This window comes from Zosterops lateralis (genome assembly GCF_965231275.1).
Source record: "Zosterops lateralis genome assembly, chromosome: 2".
Classification (NCBI taxonomy): Eukaryota; Metazoa; Chordata; class Aves; order Passeriformes; family Zosteropidae; genus Zosterops; species Zosterops lateralis.
This window is the reverse complement of record NC_139763.1, coordinates 72634815-72649469: the sequence shown is the minus strand read 5'-3', so window position 1 is coordinate 72649469 and position 14655 is coordinate 72634815. Positions and strand designations below refer to the sequence as shown.

The 14655-nt window shown below is 40.4% G+C and overlaps 1 protein-coding gene across 2 annotated transcripts in view; it reads left to right on the top strand.

Moving 5' to 3' along the window:
- Positions 1–13206, top strand: part of FGF9 (fibroblast growth factor 9) — a 29314-nt gene extending 16108 nt beyond the window's left edge. For both annotated transcript variants that reach the window (XM_083884857.1, XM_083884856.1), the window contains one exon: positions 9930–13206. In XM_083884857.1, coding sequence (XP_083740983.1) covers positions 9930–10175 — 246 coding nt within the window. In that variant the 3' untranslated portion in view covers positions 10176–13206. The remainder of the gene's footprint in view (positions 1–9929) is intronic.
- The last annotated feature ends 1449 nt before the right edge of the window (positions 13207–14655 follow it).

Here is a 14655-nt window from a genome sequence, read left to right as displayed (position 1 = left end):
TTCCCTTAACTAAAGATGTCTGAAATTTTGTGTTCTTATGAAAACAGGAGACTAGAGGTGCTGCTTGAGGAGGCAGCCAATGTGACCTTGCAGGAAACTCCTTCCAGAAAGGGCAGTTCTGACTCCCTGTGAGTGCTGCATGCTTCTGCATTCTTCCATGCTCCAACACTAGCACTCATCTGACCTGCCAGGAGATCAGTTTAGGGATATAAAGCCACAGAAAGATGTTCAGCTTCCTGATCTGGCTTGCTGCCTGTTTGGACAAGCACTGGGGCTCAGTGGGTGAATCAGGTGCAGTGTAGGATGGTTGAAGGCTTGAGCATCATGCTTTCAACAGCAGGGAGTTGTTAAAGTGGCATAACTGCATTGCCAACCCAAATCATGCCCAGCAAGCAAGAGTGGGACATCTTCAGATTCTTTTCTTTGCAGTTGTGTAGCTCCGTGTCACTGCAGCCCTGAGCGTTTCTGGAACTGGCTGTGTAGTGATACAGAAGTGTGAAAAGGTTCAGTGTCTGTGGTTGATCTGAGAATCCCGTGTTGAAGTGACATGCTAAAAGCATCAGCAGCAGTGACACACTGAGATGTGCTTGGGGATTATTCACTGCATCAGATAAAGATCTGATGCGCTCTGTTTCTGATTCAGGAGCCACTAGGATTTGAATGTGGCACTTTCTCCCACTTTGGCATTCATCATTTTCAAAGACAGAGGAGAAAAAAGTCTGCCCTGTGGGGACTTCATTAGGAATTTTGACTAGGTTGAGATTTGCTTTGCAGTTTGAATGTACTTAGGCTGATTTGGTGATGTGCAGTAATGTGGTTCATTTGTGTTTCATTCAAAAAGATTAAGAAATAAAGCTTGTTATAGTGGAAATCCATATTTTCCCTGTCTATGAAGCCCTTTAGTTTCTTTTTCATTCCTTTTATACTGGCAGATATCTGCAGCTACTTTTGATTTGAAGATAAGATTTTATATTTGTGTTCCACAGGCTGCTGCTGAGATAAAACTTGTGTTCTAGTGTGGATGCTGCATACTTTTGAGGTCTGGCCCAGGCTGTACATCTTTAATCTGCTGAACTTTGCTCTTCAAATGTAACACAATTATAGAGGCAATTGTGATGCAAGAGAAATTTTGACTTGATTCTATTATGGCTGAAAAACCATTGCCTTCAATGGAATCAGGATTGGACCTGCTCCTGTAAAACCACCAATTAGTTTTATGGTTATGTCAGCAGATCCCAATCAAGATAAGAGCTGTATTGCATTAATCATTTTAAAAACCTATATCTACACGGGATTCCTGCCTATGAGAGTCTGCAATCTAGAGGCAATCTTTTAACATGTAATCTTACTTTTTCATAACAAGGGGGATTTTGTCCCTTTGTTATAATATTCAGATTATACCTTATATGATGCCTTTGTTAGGACATCATATAGGGTATAATCTGAACTCAGAACAGAAAAGTTACTGGAGGAGACTTCAGCAAAATCTTTTGATTAATTTTAGAATATACAAATATTGTAAAGTTTAAACCAAATAGCAATATTCTTTTTTTTACTTTAAAAATCCAATTTCTTTGGAAGATCCACGTCCTGGGAGACCCACAACTTGGTCTTTGAGCTCTTCAGTCACTAGTTCTGTTGAAGTTGTTACTATATATCTTTTGGGTTTTTTCAAACAGAATGACAACTTCTTTCATCAAAGCTGAAAGTAACTGGATGACAGAAGTTTTACCCATTGAAAGACAGGCCCACTGGTGTGTATGTGAGGAGTAGGGGTCTTGTGAAGGAGCAGAGCCACCTGACTTCTGCCAGTGTTTCCCAAAGGCTGGGTCAGCCCTATCACTGGCAACATAAGTGATGGCACAGCAACACCAAGGATGTGTGGATTTTCTGAGAAATACTAAGGAAATACTCTTTATTCTGCTCAGAAAGTGAGATGCTAAAATTGTGTAACTAAATCCATGACTTTGTGGTGGGAATGCCCCTGGGACAAGGAATAGGGGAAGTGTCCAAAAAGTCATCCCTGGAGAGACTGTTCATGAGAAATGTCTGCCAAGGGAGGGGGCTCTGCTGTCTGAAAAGGAAAGTATGACATCTTTTCTTCAGCAGCAAATATTTGAAATGCTGGCCTTCCTTCCTGTCCAAAAAATGTAAGGAAATAAAAGGCCTCATTTTTAAGCAATTTAAACTGAATACGCAATTGAGGCCTGCTAGGTGAGACCATAGTGTGCCAATCCTTTGCTGTAGTGCCCACCAAAGCACATAGTTTTAAAATTTTCTCTGTGAAACTTGTTGGTTTTCAAGATCCCAGTGGATATGTGGCATTTCTGTGAGGATCTTTCCAAACTGTAATAACTTGTGATGCTGTGTTTGTTTGATGACCCCTGTCCAGAATGACAATGTGATCATTAATGTTCTTGTCCTCTGAGCTAGTACCTAGCTGGCAGCTTTGCATAAATTAATAGCAAAATATAGAGACAGGCTTTTGTTCATCAGTTCTTGACCAAATCATCTTGCTGAAAAAATGTAACATGAATTACTTTTATAATGTACATTTATATCATTGCATTTTTATAATAAGTTTTTGGTCCCTGTGGCAAAGTATTTCATGAAGGGTCCTGAGCATTCTGCTCTTTTTTATGGTGGCACCTGGTAGCTGAGAGATGAGGTGCTTCTTTAATGGTGGATAAATCCATTTAGTGGGATAGTCACTGAATGTAGAGGCTCATGCCAATTAAGTACTTTTTATCCCTCACTTTACAATGTTTTTCAGCATGTGAGTTTAGCTCACTTAAGCAGTACTTTCTGCTGAATGAGGTCTATCTTTCCTTTAAGCCTGTGTTCTGTGCTTAGAGAACCACGAAACAAGGCAAAAAATACTGACAAAACACGTTGTTCCATCCTAGCTGGATTTAAGGAAAGCACGTTTTATTTAAAAATCTCTGTCTGGTTAAATCCTTAACTGGTATTCAGGCTAAAGCATGTGTGTAGCTGTAGGGTGGCAGCCCTGCTTTGACATACAGGTAGTCTTTTGATAGAAGAGAATTTGTGGAGTGGGGAGCTGGGGGAGATCAAGTTACAGCTTTCAGTAAATCTGAGCGTGCCTGAAATGGTTCTTTTAATGTCTTAAAATATTTGTTGCCTTTTTATCATTGCAAGGCTGATCCATGTTCCATTTAAACTGACGGGAACCCTTCTCCCATCTTCTTTAAAAATTGGCTCTGGCCCCTGTATCAGATTGCATACCACCTTGCTTTCTGATTCCTGGAAGGGTTCAGCCAAGCGTTATGAATTAGATGCTTAGATAACATTGATGACTGCAGTTCTTTATTGTGCCAAGAGAATAAAAAATAAAATAGAGGTCAGAAGCATGACTAGTAAAAGACACAGTGTGGGCCTGGTCCTGCTGGTGTAGAAGGGAGTGGAACAGACCTGCTTGTTTATTTGTTTTCCAAGAGTCAACTTTGTCCTCGTCCTTTTCTGTTGTGGTGTGGAGAAGGAAGCTCGTCACCTTCTAGAGAAAAGACACTGTGACAGGTTATGTAGCCTGAGATCTGTCCCTGGAGTTTTGTCAAGACTTCCAACAGCAACATGAGCAGATCTTGGGTGTTTAGGTGAAAATGACTTTTCATCTCGTGCGCTTGGCTGAGCAGATACAAACCGAGCCTTTATGAACTTGAGGCACGGCTGTTGATGGGCAGCCTATCCTCAGGCACAGTGGGGTTGCTCGTCCCATAATGATTTCATGTCCAGGGAGGGCGTGCTTAAAGCTTGACAGATGCTGCAAACTTGAAACCTCAAAGGAGAGGATATCAGTAAAACCAAGAGCTGAGGAGTTGGCAGGGGCAAAAATGGATGGAAGCTTAATTGGCATTCATCCTCCTGCAGCTCCCATCAGAGGAGCTCTGTAAACAGCCCTGGGGTAGCATAGTGTTCCATGCCAGCGTGGTCTCTCCAGAGAAGCTTCTTGACAGTGGGGAGAACAAGGGAGTGGGAGAAGAGTGGCAACAGGACAAAGGGTGAAGCACTGAAATCCCTCCTGCACTGACAGTGTCCTGGGATGTTACTGTTGGTACTGGAGTCTGCTTACTTTGTTCAGGAACTGCTGCATTTCTGCTGTCTGCATCAGGGCATGGAAGTACCACAGTGTCTGCATCTATGTAGGTATTGTGCCTTTTGGCAATCATGATTCTGAGGAGTTCAAGTTCTGCTGAGTCTTGGGATCTTTGCAAGCTTTTTGTATGAAAGATGCATCATAACTGCTGCATGGCAGCAGCACGGAACAGTCACACTTGATTTTTATTTTGTAAGTGGGGATTGGTGTATAATAAAAACTTTATAAAAATTAACTAAGAGGTTTAGGGGAAGAAAGTAAGATGGATACTGGATGTACTCTGTGAGAGTACAAAGTGACCTCAGGTAGGGAGAATGCAGTTGCCTAACTGTGGTTTTGCCAGGGACACCTTGTCTGATTTCCCTCATCTTATTTAATGTGACATGGAATATGAAATGTGTATGAGTGGCAGCATTGGTGCCTGACTGTTTGCTTGTCTCTCCTCTGGTTCTGAAGGGTTTCCTGCTGTCCATCTAAAAAGCTTTTGGAGATCTACTGACACAAACACAAAAACCAGTCAGCTAGTACTCTTGGCAGACCTTTGCCCAACACCCCCCCCCCCCCCCCCCCCGCCCTTTTTTTTTTCATGTTTTGTCAAATTATCAAACAAAGCATTTTGAAAAGGGGCTGCTTGGAGAAATCCATTAAAGAAAGCTCTGTGACACTCACCAAGTCAGACACACAGTATGCAAGGCCTGACTCACACTGTGGTCTAATTTGGAAAAGAAAGTGGTGCTGCTTGGACACTGGTATTTGGCTTCTCATTGTGGCTGGAGGTGGGTCACCCAGCCAGAAACTAACAGGCTTAGCATGAGAGTACAGAAAATACCACAGCAAATGCTAAACGAGACCTTTATTTATGACAGCTCTGGATGAGTGTTAATTATTAGCTGAACATAATATGTTCTAGAGGCTGTTTGCATTACAGCATGGGAAGGGCGAATGGCATGTAAAATGTGTGTGTTGGTAGGCAGAGCAGCAAAGCAAACGGCTTCAGAGGAGAATAGGGCATTTCTTTGTTTCCCTTCACTACATATGCAGTTCTTAGTAATGCCATGTAGCCAAAATGAGGGATTTGCATGAAATTATTAAGGAGATTATATATATAAACATGACTTTTATTAAGACGGTGTTGATTAACAAGGTGTTAGTGTACAAGTATATAGGAAGTGTTGACTACATCAGATATATTTCTTGTTAATAGTAGTTTGGACTTCTGGATTAGGTGTTTTCTTGTCTCTACTGAATCAGTGTAGCAGTTTGGAAAACTGAAAGCTATACATGACACAGAACAGAATAGTTTGCATGGCATGAAAGGTACTTGCTGTGATTTTAAGAATGATGGTCTGAAGAGGCTTTCTTTTGTCAGGTTACAAAATAAAGTGGAGTTTTAGCTCCATAGGGTTATAAGAAAGAAAGGAAAGAAAGGGAGAAAGAGAGGAAGGAAGGAAGGAAGGAAGGAAGGAAGGAAGGAAGGAAGGAAGGAAGGAAGGAAGGAAGGAAGGAAGGAAGGAAGGAAGGAAGGAAGGAAGAAAGAAAGAGTATTGATGTGTTTTATCCAGGACCCTGTACTGTTTTTTCAACTACCAAGCAGCACAAATTTCTTAGATTTATTAGAGTCATGAAACCATTCTCTGAGCAGTGTATATGTGTTTTACATGTTTCTACTTATTTACAATTAACTACTTCACATGCATAGCTATTTTAAAACAACCTAGCAGAACTTTCATTGGGATGCCTGTAGCCATGCACTTTTTTAATTTAGAATCAGACTTTTAATCAATCTGCCTGGAAATAGGATAACATAATGATTTTCTTCCCTTATTAGGTGGTGGAGAATGTAGAAAGGGAAAGGTGTCCTGGGCTTGCTAACGCTGACCAGCCATTAGCAATTTTCTGAATTAAATCTTTCTCGTCATTCTGTCTTTGCTATGTGTTCATCTTTGTACAATTCAATTATTTGAACATTCTGAGTTAAATAACAGGTTGAAAAACCAAACAGGTGAAGTGTGGAAATGTAGCAAAACGAAAATCAAACCCTTTGTAGTTGAATACTCTATGAACAGTCTTCACAGAAAACACGTGGAATGTGGTGCAACATCAGATTTATGTAATTTTGAGGTCACCTCCTTATTTGGCCCTGAATTAAATGATTTGAGCAAGGCAGGCAGCCTCCCCTTTCACAGGAATGCAGGTTACTTTCCATAGCTGTTCCAGTTGGGTATGTTTGGTATTTGTGTCAGCTTTCGACAAAGATGTCCAGCAACTTTAAGTATGGTGCAAGGAAATATTTGCACTGGAAAATTGATAGAGAAGTCAGTTGCTGGAATAAAAGTATGCAAAAAATTGCTGTATTGTAGGGCTAAATCTTTCTCTTCAAATATGCTTAGAGAGACTTTCTGAGAGTCATAGCCAGAAGGAGCAATGTGATCAGGAAACACCATATCCTTTCCATATTGGGAGAGTTGGTTTTCGGCAAGACTTTCCCTTCCTAAGATGGTGAGAGAAGAGGGTGGTGTTGGCAGAATGGACCAGCCTCACCCCAGTGTTATGCTCATTTCTGGCTGGAATAATGACATGGATACTTAAAATGTGAGCATAAGTTATTAATATTATGTAGGGCTGAGGTGGTACATCGTTTAGAGGTAGGCTCAGCAGTGTTAGGTTACTGGTTGGACTCAATGATCTTAAAGGCCCTTTCCAACCCAAAGGATTCTGTGATTCTACATAAATTACTATCCTGAAGAATGTTGATTTCTGTCTCTCTTGATGTTAGATGAGATGTTATTGTAAGAATCTCCCAGGGCATGGGGAGAAGGACATTATGGGATTTTGGTGTCCCACAATACTTACAGGATCCAATCTGAAGTCACTAACACTGATTTACTTCAATGATGTCTGACCACAACCAGAATTTCTAGGTCTCCTAGAAGGAAAAAGGTTTGACTGTATAAAGAAATTATTTAATTTCTTTCCAAGGGTGATTGTTAATATCCCTACCTATCTGATCCCACATCCTGATTGCTCTGTCATGTTCATGTTGAAGTATTTGCCTCATGTTTGTACTTGAATTTCTGAGAATTTTGAAGAAGGACAAAAGAGATATACCTGTGTTGTAAATGAATAGAAAGTTAAAATAGGATGAGCTTGTAAAATGAAGATTGAATTTGTGAGCTTGAAATCCATTGAACTCATCCAGAGTGCAGTACAATGCAAACCCCCTGATTCAGGGTCTGCTAGTTATGTGTACCACAGCACTGTCATGATCCATCAAACCTGCCAGATAAAGAGAGGCTATTTTAAAGTTTCTCCTTCAGGGCATGGGGAAGTACTGTTCTTGCAAAGATAGAAATTTATGATGATGCTAAAAAAAATGCAGATGAAGTGAATAATTAATGAATTCACGACAGGACTGAAATATCTTCCTAAAATGCTGCTATTTTTAGCAGGGAGTTCTTCTGCAGTGCTTGTCATGTGATCTTATTGCCTTCTGAGAGCAGAGAAACAATTTGAATTAGTTTCTCTTTCCCCATAGACTTATATAAGCCCACTATATAATTCCCCTTAGCATCCGATTCTGCCTTAAAACAAACACAGATGATTTTAAACCTCATGCAAAATAAAACACTAATGAAATCTATACTTAAAGATAATCTTCTCTGCAGCTGAATACCTTTTATAGGAATTTGTTCTTTTGAGGCTGTGTGAGGGGAATACTGCAATGGGTGTAACTGGCAGCGGCTGCTGGTCCGGTGATGCTCAATGCGGCTGCGGTTTCAAGCTGGCAAAGGACACAGAGGCAATTATCAATAGGAGGTTGCAGGGTATGGCCCACAGATTAGGGTTTAATGTGAACAGATTTGTGCTTCTTTTGCCTAAAACCAGTGTAGACTATTGCTGTGTTTGAACTACTTTGAACTGAAACTAAAAAATGTCATAGTCAGAAATGACTCTAAAAAAAAGTTATCGCATCCACAAAGGGATACAATCACTGCCATAGGGAATTTTCAGGTGTTGAACATGGAAACTCAGGTCCTGTCTGGGATTTTTCCTTCCTGAGTGGTGATGACATACCCAGTGCCCATTAAAGGGGAAGTCAGGAGCAATTTCCTTGCAGCCTTTCTTGCCTACTGGAGTTGCCACAAATTTAATTTAGAAAAACCTTCTGAATCTTAAACTTTTAGATGTTTGGGAGGGCCTAAGGAGGACTCTGTCTTTGCAGTTCAATACCTGTTTTGTACAGGTGCAGAGGAGTGTTTGCTTCCTTTCTCCATTTGTACGGGGTTTGTTTCCCCCACATGGAAGAGTTCCTGGCTGGCTTCTGTAAGGTGTGTAGGGCTCCTTGGACCTGGCTTGTCCCCAGCCCTGGTGGGCTGCCTTTGGAGCAGAATGCTTGCCACACAAAGCAGCAGTGAAACATCTGGGCTGAAGCACATTGGTTTGGGAAAGGGTTGTGAGCTGAGTCTCAAGCAGCACAGCTGGCCCCAAAGGCACCTGCAGCTTCAGGGAAGCTGGAGACTTTGGCAATGGTGGACCTTGGGAAGCTCCTGGGTTAAGTCATGGAAGGTGGTTTCTTAGGGGTGCTTGAGCTGTGGCTCCTTAGTTGTGTCCAGGCACAAGTTTATGGCTTAGGTGCCATACATACCTTGCTGCATCTGGGTCTTGGTCTCTGTTTTCCCTTCTCTGTGCTCCTATCTCAAAGATTTTAAGATTTAGTGTCTGTAAAACACATGCATTGTATGGAGCTTTTTAACAATTAGAAATTAATCCTCAGTTAGAAGCTGGGTGTGGTTGATGTGAGTTCTATTGAAATAAGAACTTGTTAAAGAAAAAATACATTGAATTATCACTATTTTTTTCCTTGCACCTGGTGAAAAGACTGTTTCAGGCTTATTTTCCCCAGCTTTCCGTCAGCTCTCCCATGCTACAGCTCACCATCTTTTTTTCCAGTGCTCTTGCTCAGTAATTTGTATGAGTCCTTCCTAAAATGAATCTGATTATCAGGCGCCTGCATTTTAAGCACTCTATTAAGCATTTTTTAAAAGCAATATTAAGCAATCTTAAAGATGTAGAAAGCAACACAGAGATTGAAGAAATGGGTCATCTGGAAGGAGTGGGATTCTGTGGTGGCAGGCGGATTGATGGATGGTTGATATCCTCAGTGGGTCCTGTCGCCAGCAGGATGGGACACAAGGACAATCCTGATAATGCAGAACTGGAGAGTTTGTCCTTGCCTACTTCATCTCAGCACACAGGGTTCATATTCCTGTTTGAAGCTCTATTGTGTTGTGGCTTCTTGATACAAATAATAGATGAAATGAAGGGTAGCAAATAACTTGTTTCTAAATTAATGAAATGCATCAAGTTCTCCATGCATTGAAATGACATAGAGATTTTAAGACTGTAAATCTTATTATAGCCCTGCAAACTGGTTCTAATTTCCTTCATTTATATCTGTTTGAATGCCTGCACTCACCATTGAAACAATTAGAGAAGTCCAGTAAGGTCTTGTAAGCTGATTGGGAACTATCGGAAATAAAAAGTATCTATTTTCATCTTTGTTGTTGCTATATTGATTTGGGCAATGAGGCTTTGAGAGTAATTTTTTGCTTCACATAGGGTTATCCACCCTTCTGACTGCCTCCTGAAACACCCTGCAATACAGCTTTACATAGCAAAGACCAGGAGTATTGAAATAGTTTATTCTGCAGTTTGGTGAGGAGATACTAGTTTCAAGCCATTAAATTGGTATTTCTTTAAAAAATAGCTTATTTTAGTGGCTGTTGCCTTACTGCTCTTTCTTTTCTTTCCACAGGAAAAATTAACCCAGGAGTGTGTATTCAGAGAGCAATTTGAAGAAAACTGGTATAACACATATTCATCAAATCTATATAAACATGTGGACACTGGAAGACGATACTACGTTGCGTTAAATAAAGATGGGACTCCAAGAGAAGGGACTAGGACTAAACGGCATCAAAAATTTACACATTTTTTACCTAGACCAGTGGACCCTGAGAAAGTACCAGAACTATATAAGGATATTTTAAGCCAAAGTTGACAAAGACAATTTCTTCACTTGAGCCCTTAAAAAGTAACCACTATAAAGGTTTCATGCGGTGGGTTCTTATTGATTAGCTGTGTCATCACATCAGCTCCACTGTTGCCAAACTTTGTCGCATGCATAATGTATGATGGAGGCTTGGATGGAACATGCTGATTTTGTTCTGCACTTAAAGGTTTGTCCTCCTGGAGGAGAGCCTATGCCCACTCGCTTGATTTAGTACGAGAGGGAGCGCGAGAGAGTGAGTGCGAGAGAGAGAGAGAGAAAGGGAGAGGATGAATGGGAGTGAGAGCGCGAGAGAGAGAGGAGCCGAGGGGAGGAGGAGGGTGAGGAGGAGGAGGAGGAAGGCCTGATGCATGCTGGGGAATAGACACGCTTTTAAATTTTTGATCAGTTGTACTTCGTCATATATCAGCATAGCTGCCATACTTCGATTCATCAGGATTTTTGGCTGGTGGCCTGCTCAAGTGTACGCTGCATTTACAAAGGCATGGAGGGTGCAGTCTTACTTAAACAAGAGACTTTTCAGTTAATCGCTCTCTGGGTCTCACCCCACTGAGTTTAAAGCAAAGACCTCTTAGTAAAAGAATAAAAATAAAAAGTTAAATTTATTTATAGAAATTCCAAAGGCAACATTTTATTTATTTTATATATTTATTTATTATATAGAGTTTATTTTTAATGAAATATGTACAGGCCAGATAGGCATTTTGGAAGCTTTAGGCTCTGTAAGCATTGAAATGGCAAAGGCCACTATGAACCTGTGGTAAATTCATGCAAGTAAATATAAAGGTGCATGGATAAAAAAAAAAAAAGCCAACAATAAAAAGGTAATAATAATAAATTCTAGTGACCCTCATGTACTAAAGGCGACAATCTCTTTTGTGCCCATATTATTGTACAAGTATGCACACCACTCATGACACTGAGTCCTCACTCTTCTGACTGCTTGTTTCATAGCTTACCCCAGAGGATTAAAGAGAAAACTGGGTCTTCAACTTTTTTTTTTATGTGTCTGTAATATTTCCTCTCTGATAAAGTGACTTCTTACATCATTGTAAATTTCACAGCTGTGGAAAATATAGGGGTTGGAATATATTCTACTTGTTAAAACCTATTGCAGATTATACCAAAGCTAAATGATAAATATGCTATTTTTTTTCCTAAAGAGAATGCCAGAAACAACATAAGTTATACCAACAACAATTATACTAATTTTAAGATTCCACAAAGAACACATAAGTATTGCAGAGGGCAAGAACCAGGTTAACAGGATCACTCTTGTAAACATGTTTATTTGTGCACTTGACTATCTACTATGAAATTATACAAGTTCCATAGGGGTCATTGTAATACCTTTTATGGAAAATTGCTTTCAGTGTGAACTGTCATAATACATGATATTAGCACCCTTCCTAAAGTAAAACTTGCAAAATGAAACTAATAAATCTCTATCAATAATGACAATGAGGGGGACAATATTAGACTTATTTTTATTGTTTTCCTAAAGTATGTTCAAATATTTATGAACCGTAAGTGAGGAAACAGTATGTAATATTTAAGGGTATATAGCATTTTATGATAAGCACACAAACACATTGATTAGCAGTTACCATTTGGAAATTAACCCTCAGGAAGAGGCATTTTTCCCCCTAATACTCTGAAGAAAAGGAAAAAAAGGAGACGAAAAACCATGTTAAGATCCATATGACAAATGCATTTTGTAGTTGTTTTATCCCTTAGGATTTGAATCCAGTGCCATTGAGTGTAGCCTCCGCCATCAGATATGTTGGAGCAAGGTTGGTTCTGGCTGTCTGCTCACGCACGAGGGCTCCTTTGGAGGAGTAATGTAAAAGGTTGCAGCCTAGTTGTAATTAAGAAATTTTTGCTCTAAAGCACTCTTGTCCATCTGATTTATATTATTTGAGACTTATTTCTGATCTGGAGTGACCTCTGGCGCGGTGCTCTGGACAAACGTTCCCATTCCGAGGCAGGGAGGAGGAGCCACGACTCCGTCGGTGATATCAGTAACCTCAAACACAACATGGCATCCTCTTGTAATTGTTTAGGAGTGATAAAGATACATGAGTTACATTAGTCCATTTGTAGGATACTTGTCCAGGGACTGTTCTTGCCTGGGAATTTACAGCCTTCAGCTGCAGCCCATGTTTGTTTCCCGCCCTTTGGGGCTGCTGTGGGTCAGTTGGGTGCCAGGTCATTGGTGTGGGCGATGCAAAGATCATGGGAGAAGGAAAGGCACTTCTGGGCAGGACTAGGGCTCATTGCTCTGTGTTAAATGGATCAACCCCACCACGAGGAAGGGAGGTTGCAACTCTCTGCTGTTTCAGTAAATCTGACATACACCAGGAAATTATTTGCAAAGGTTAAAATGACTCTGAGTCAAGGCCGCAATAATAGGCCACAGTTAAAGTCTTAATGTTAAATTGACTTGGATTTTTAGTCATAGGCTAATCATTACTACTAGTTAACATGTTTTATTTAATTTATTTTTTTTTGTATTTTTCTAAAGAAAGGATTAAACTTGAGAAAAATGTTATGAGTTTATGGCAGTCCTTCTAAATAAACTGTAACCGATTTACTCGAATAACCCATAATGGTGTGTAAATACTGACTTTATGTAAATATAGAAACATGTAATTTAACTTAGGCATTATTGCAAGACTGGAAGGCCCAGGAGCTGGCAGTTTGCCACTCCCTGCAGGTTCACTGGGTCAAATTTGGCCTGTTTCGGGTAGAGAACAACAGATTCTGTTCAGTCCCTTGTGTAAAATGAGCTATTTCTGTTTGTTTTCTGGTGGGAGGGGGGCAAAGCCATTGTCACCTGGGTGCTGTTCAGCTCCTTAGCCAAGGTGTGAAGGGGTACAGATGCCCTCCTGCTAAAACAGGGCTACAGAGAGCTGACACAGCAGAGCAGGGAGGCTTGCAGTGCCTCTCCTCCTGTGCTGTGGACAAACAGAAGTCTTCACTTTCTAGTGCTGTCCATCTGGCACCTTTCTGGAGCACTAGAATTGACTTGAAGAAAAATCTGAGGGGAAAAAGGACGATTGGTGTTATTTACTTGATATTCTGTAATGGTGTGTAAATACATACAGAATTCTGTAATTTGTATAAATATATTGCTATAGAATTTTGAAAATTGGTATTATTTGCTTGATGTCCCTTCAGAGCATTTTTTTACAACTTAACTGTGCACATGTGTAATAATGGGATGGCAAAGAGATGTCCTTGCTTATTCCTAGAAAGAGTGTGAAAATATTCCAGAAAGACAAAAAATGTCAATATTTTTCTATGCCCTTTGGCTAATTTGGAAAAAAGCAGGGAGATATCTTTTTGGCAAAAAAATGTATCAGCATTTTACCTGAAGCAGATCTGTCTGGGCAAGCAGTATGGCCCAAGAGATGATGGAGATCCAGACCAGTGTTACAATATGGGTTGCTGTAGAACTGCATTTGGCAATGTGTAAGGCAGCTCTCCCAAACGTAAGTGGGGTGAATGAAACCTGGCAGACCTGGGTAGTGCAGAGTGGAAAGAGAAAAATCCTAGAAAAATTGCCTTAAGTTTCTACCAATCAGTGCAGGACTCAAACTGCCTGCCAACTGGATGGAAAAAAAAAAAGGGTGTCTGTGAAAAATGACAGGGTATAAAATGTGGAAGCTGGAGATGAGACTCTGGCCTAAAAAATTCAAGCATTTCTGTTGTTCCTCTGAAAATATGGGAGTTTAATAAATATACAAAGAGGAGGGAGCTGAAAAGATGCTTCTGAGGCAGTTTCTTTGTATACAGAACATTGCAGGAAGTAAGAGAGGATGCTTCTGCAGCATGTATTTCACAGTCCCTAGCTTATACTCTGCTCTGCCTCTCGTACCAAGTAGTGTCTGTAAGGCTCAGCTGTTACTCACAATTATAGGAGTAGAAATGAACGGGCAGTGAGCCATGCTGAATACCTTTTGTATGAACTCCTGTCCCAACTAGTGAATTCTCACAAGGTCCCCATGAGGTACACTAGCAAACCTCAAGGTGTGACTAGGCTCCTTACAATTGCAGCTTATTTTGCAGAAATCGAGAGGTTTCAGATTCTTTGAAATGTTGATGAAAATCTTGGAAACTCAGCCCTCTACTCATGTAGCTATGCATGTGCAGGCAGCCGTATTGGTAGGTAAACTGGGGAAAGAAGTAATCAACCATTATTATTATCATCAATATTTTATTCCACGTAGCCCGTTGTTTACTGATCTGAAAATAAAATCAGAAGACTTCTGTTTTCCAGAATTTTATCTCTGTTCTTAAACTATTAGAGCTCTCTACGGGTTGTTCACAAGTCAGTTTTGTCCTGCCTTTTTGTTATCTTTCACCTTTCCATAACACTAGAAGGTGGTTTTCCCATCTGGCCCCCAAGCAAGTACCAGTAGTAAAAACTCATGTCCTCTTGTCAAGAAGCAGGAACAGCCTGCCCTAG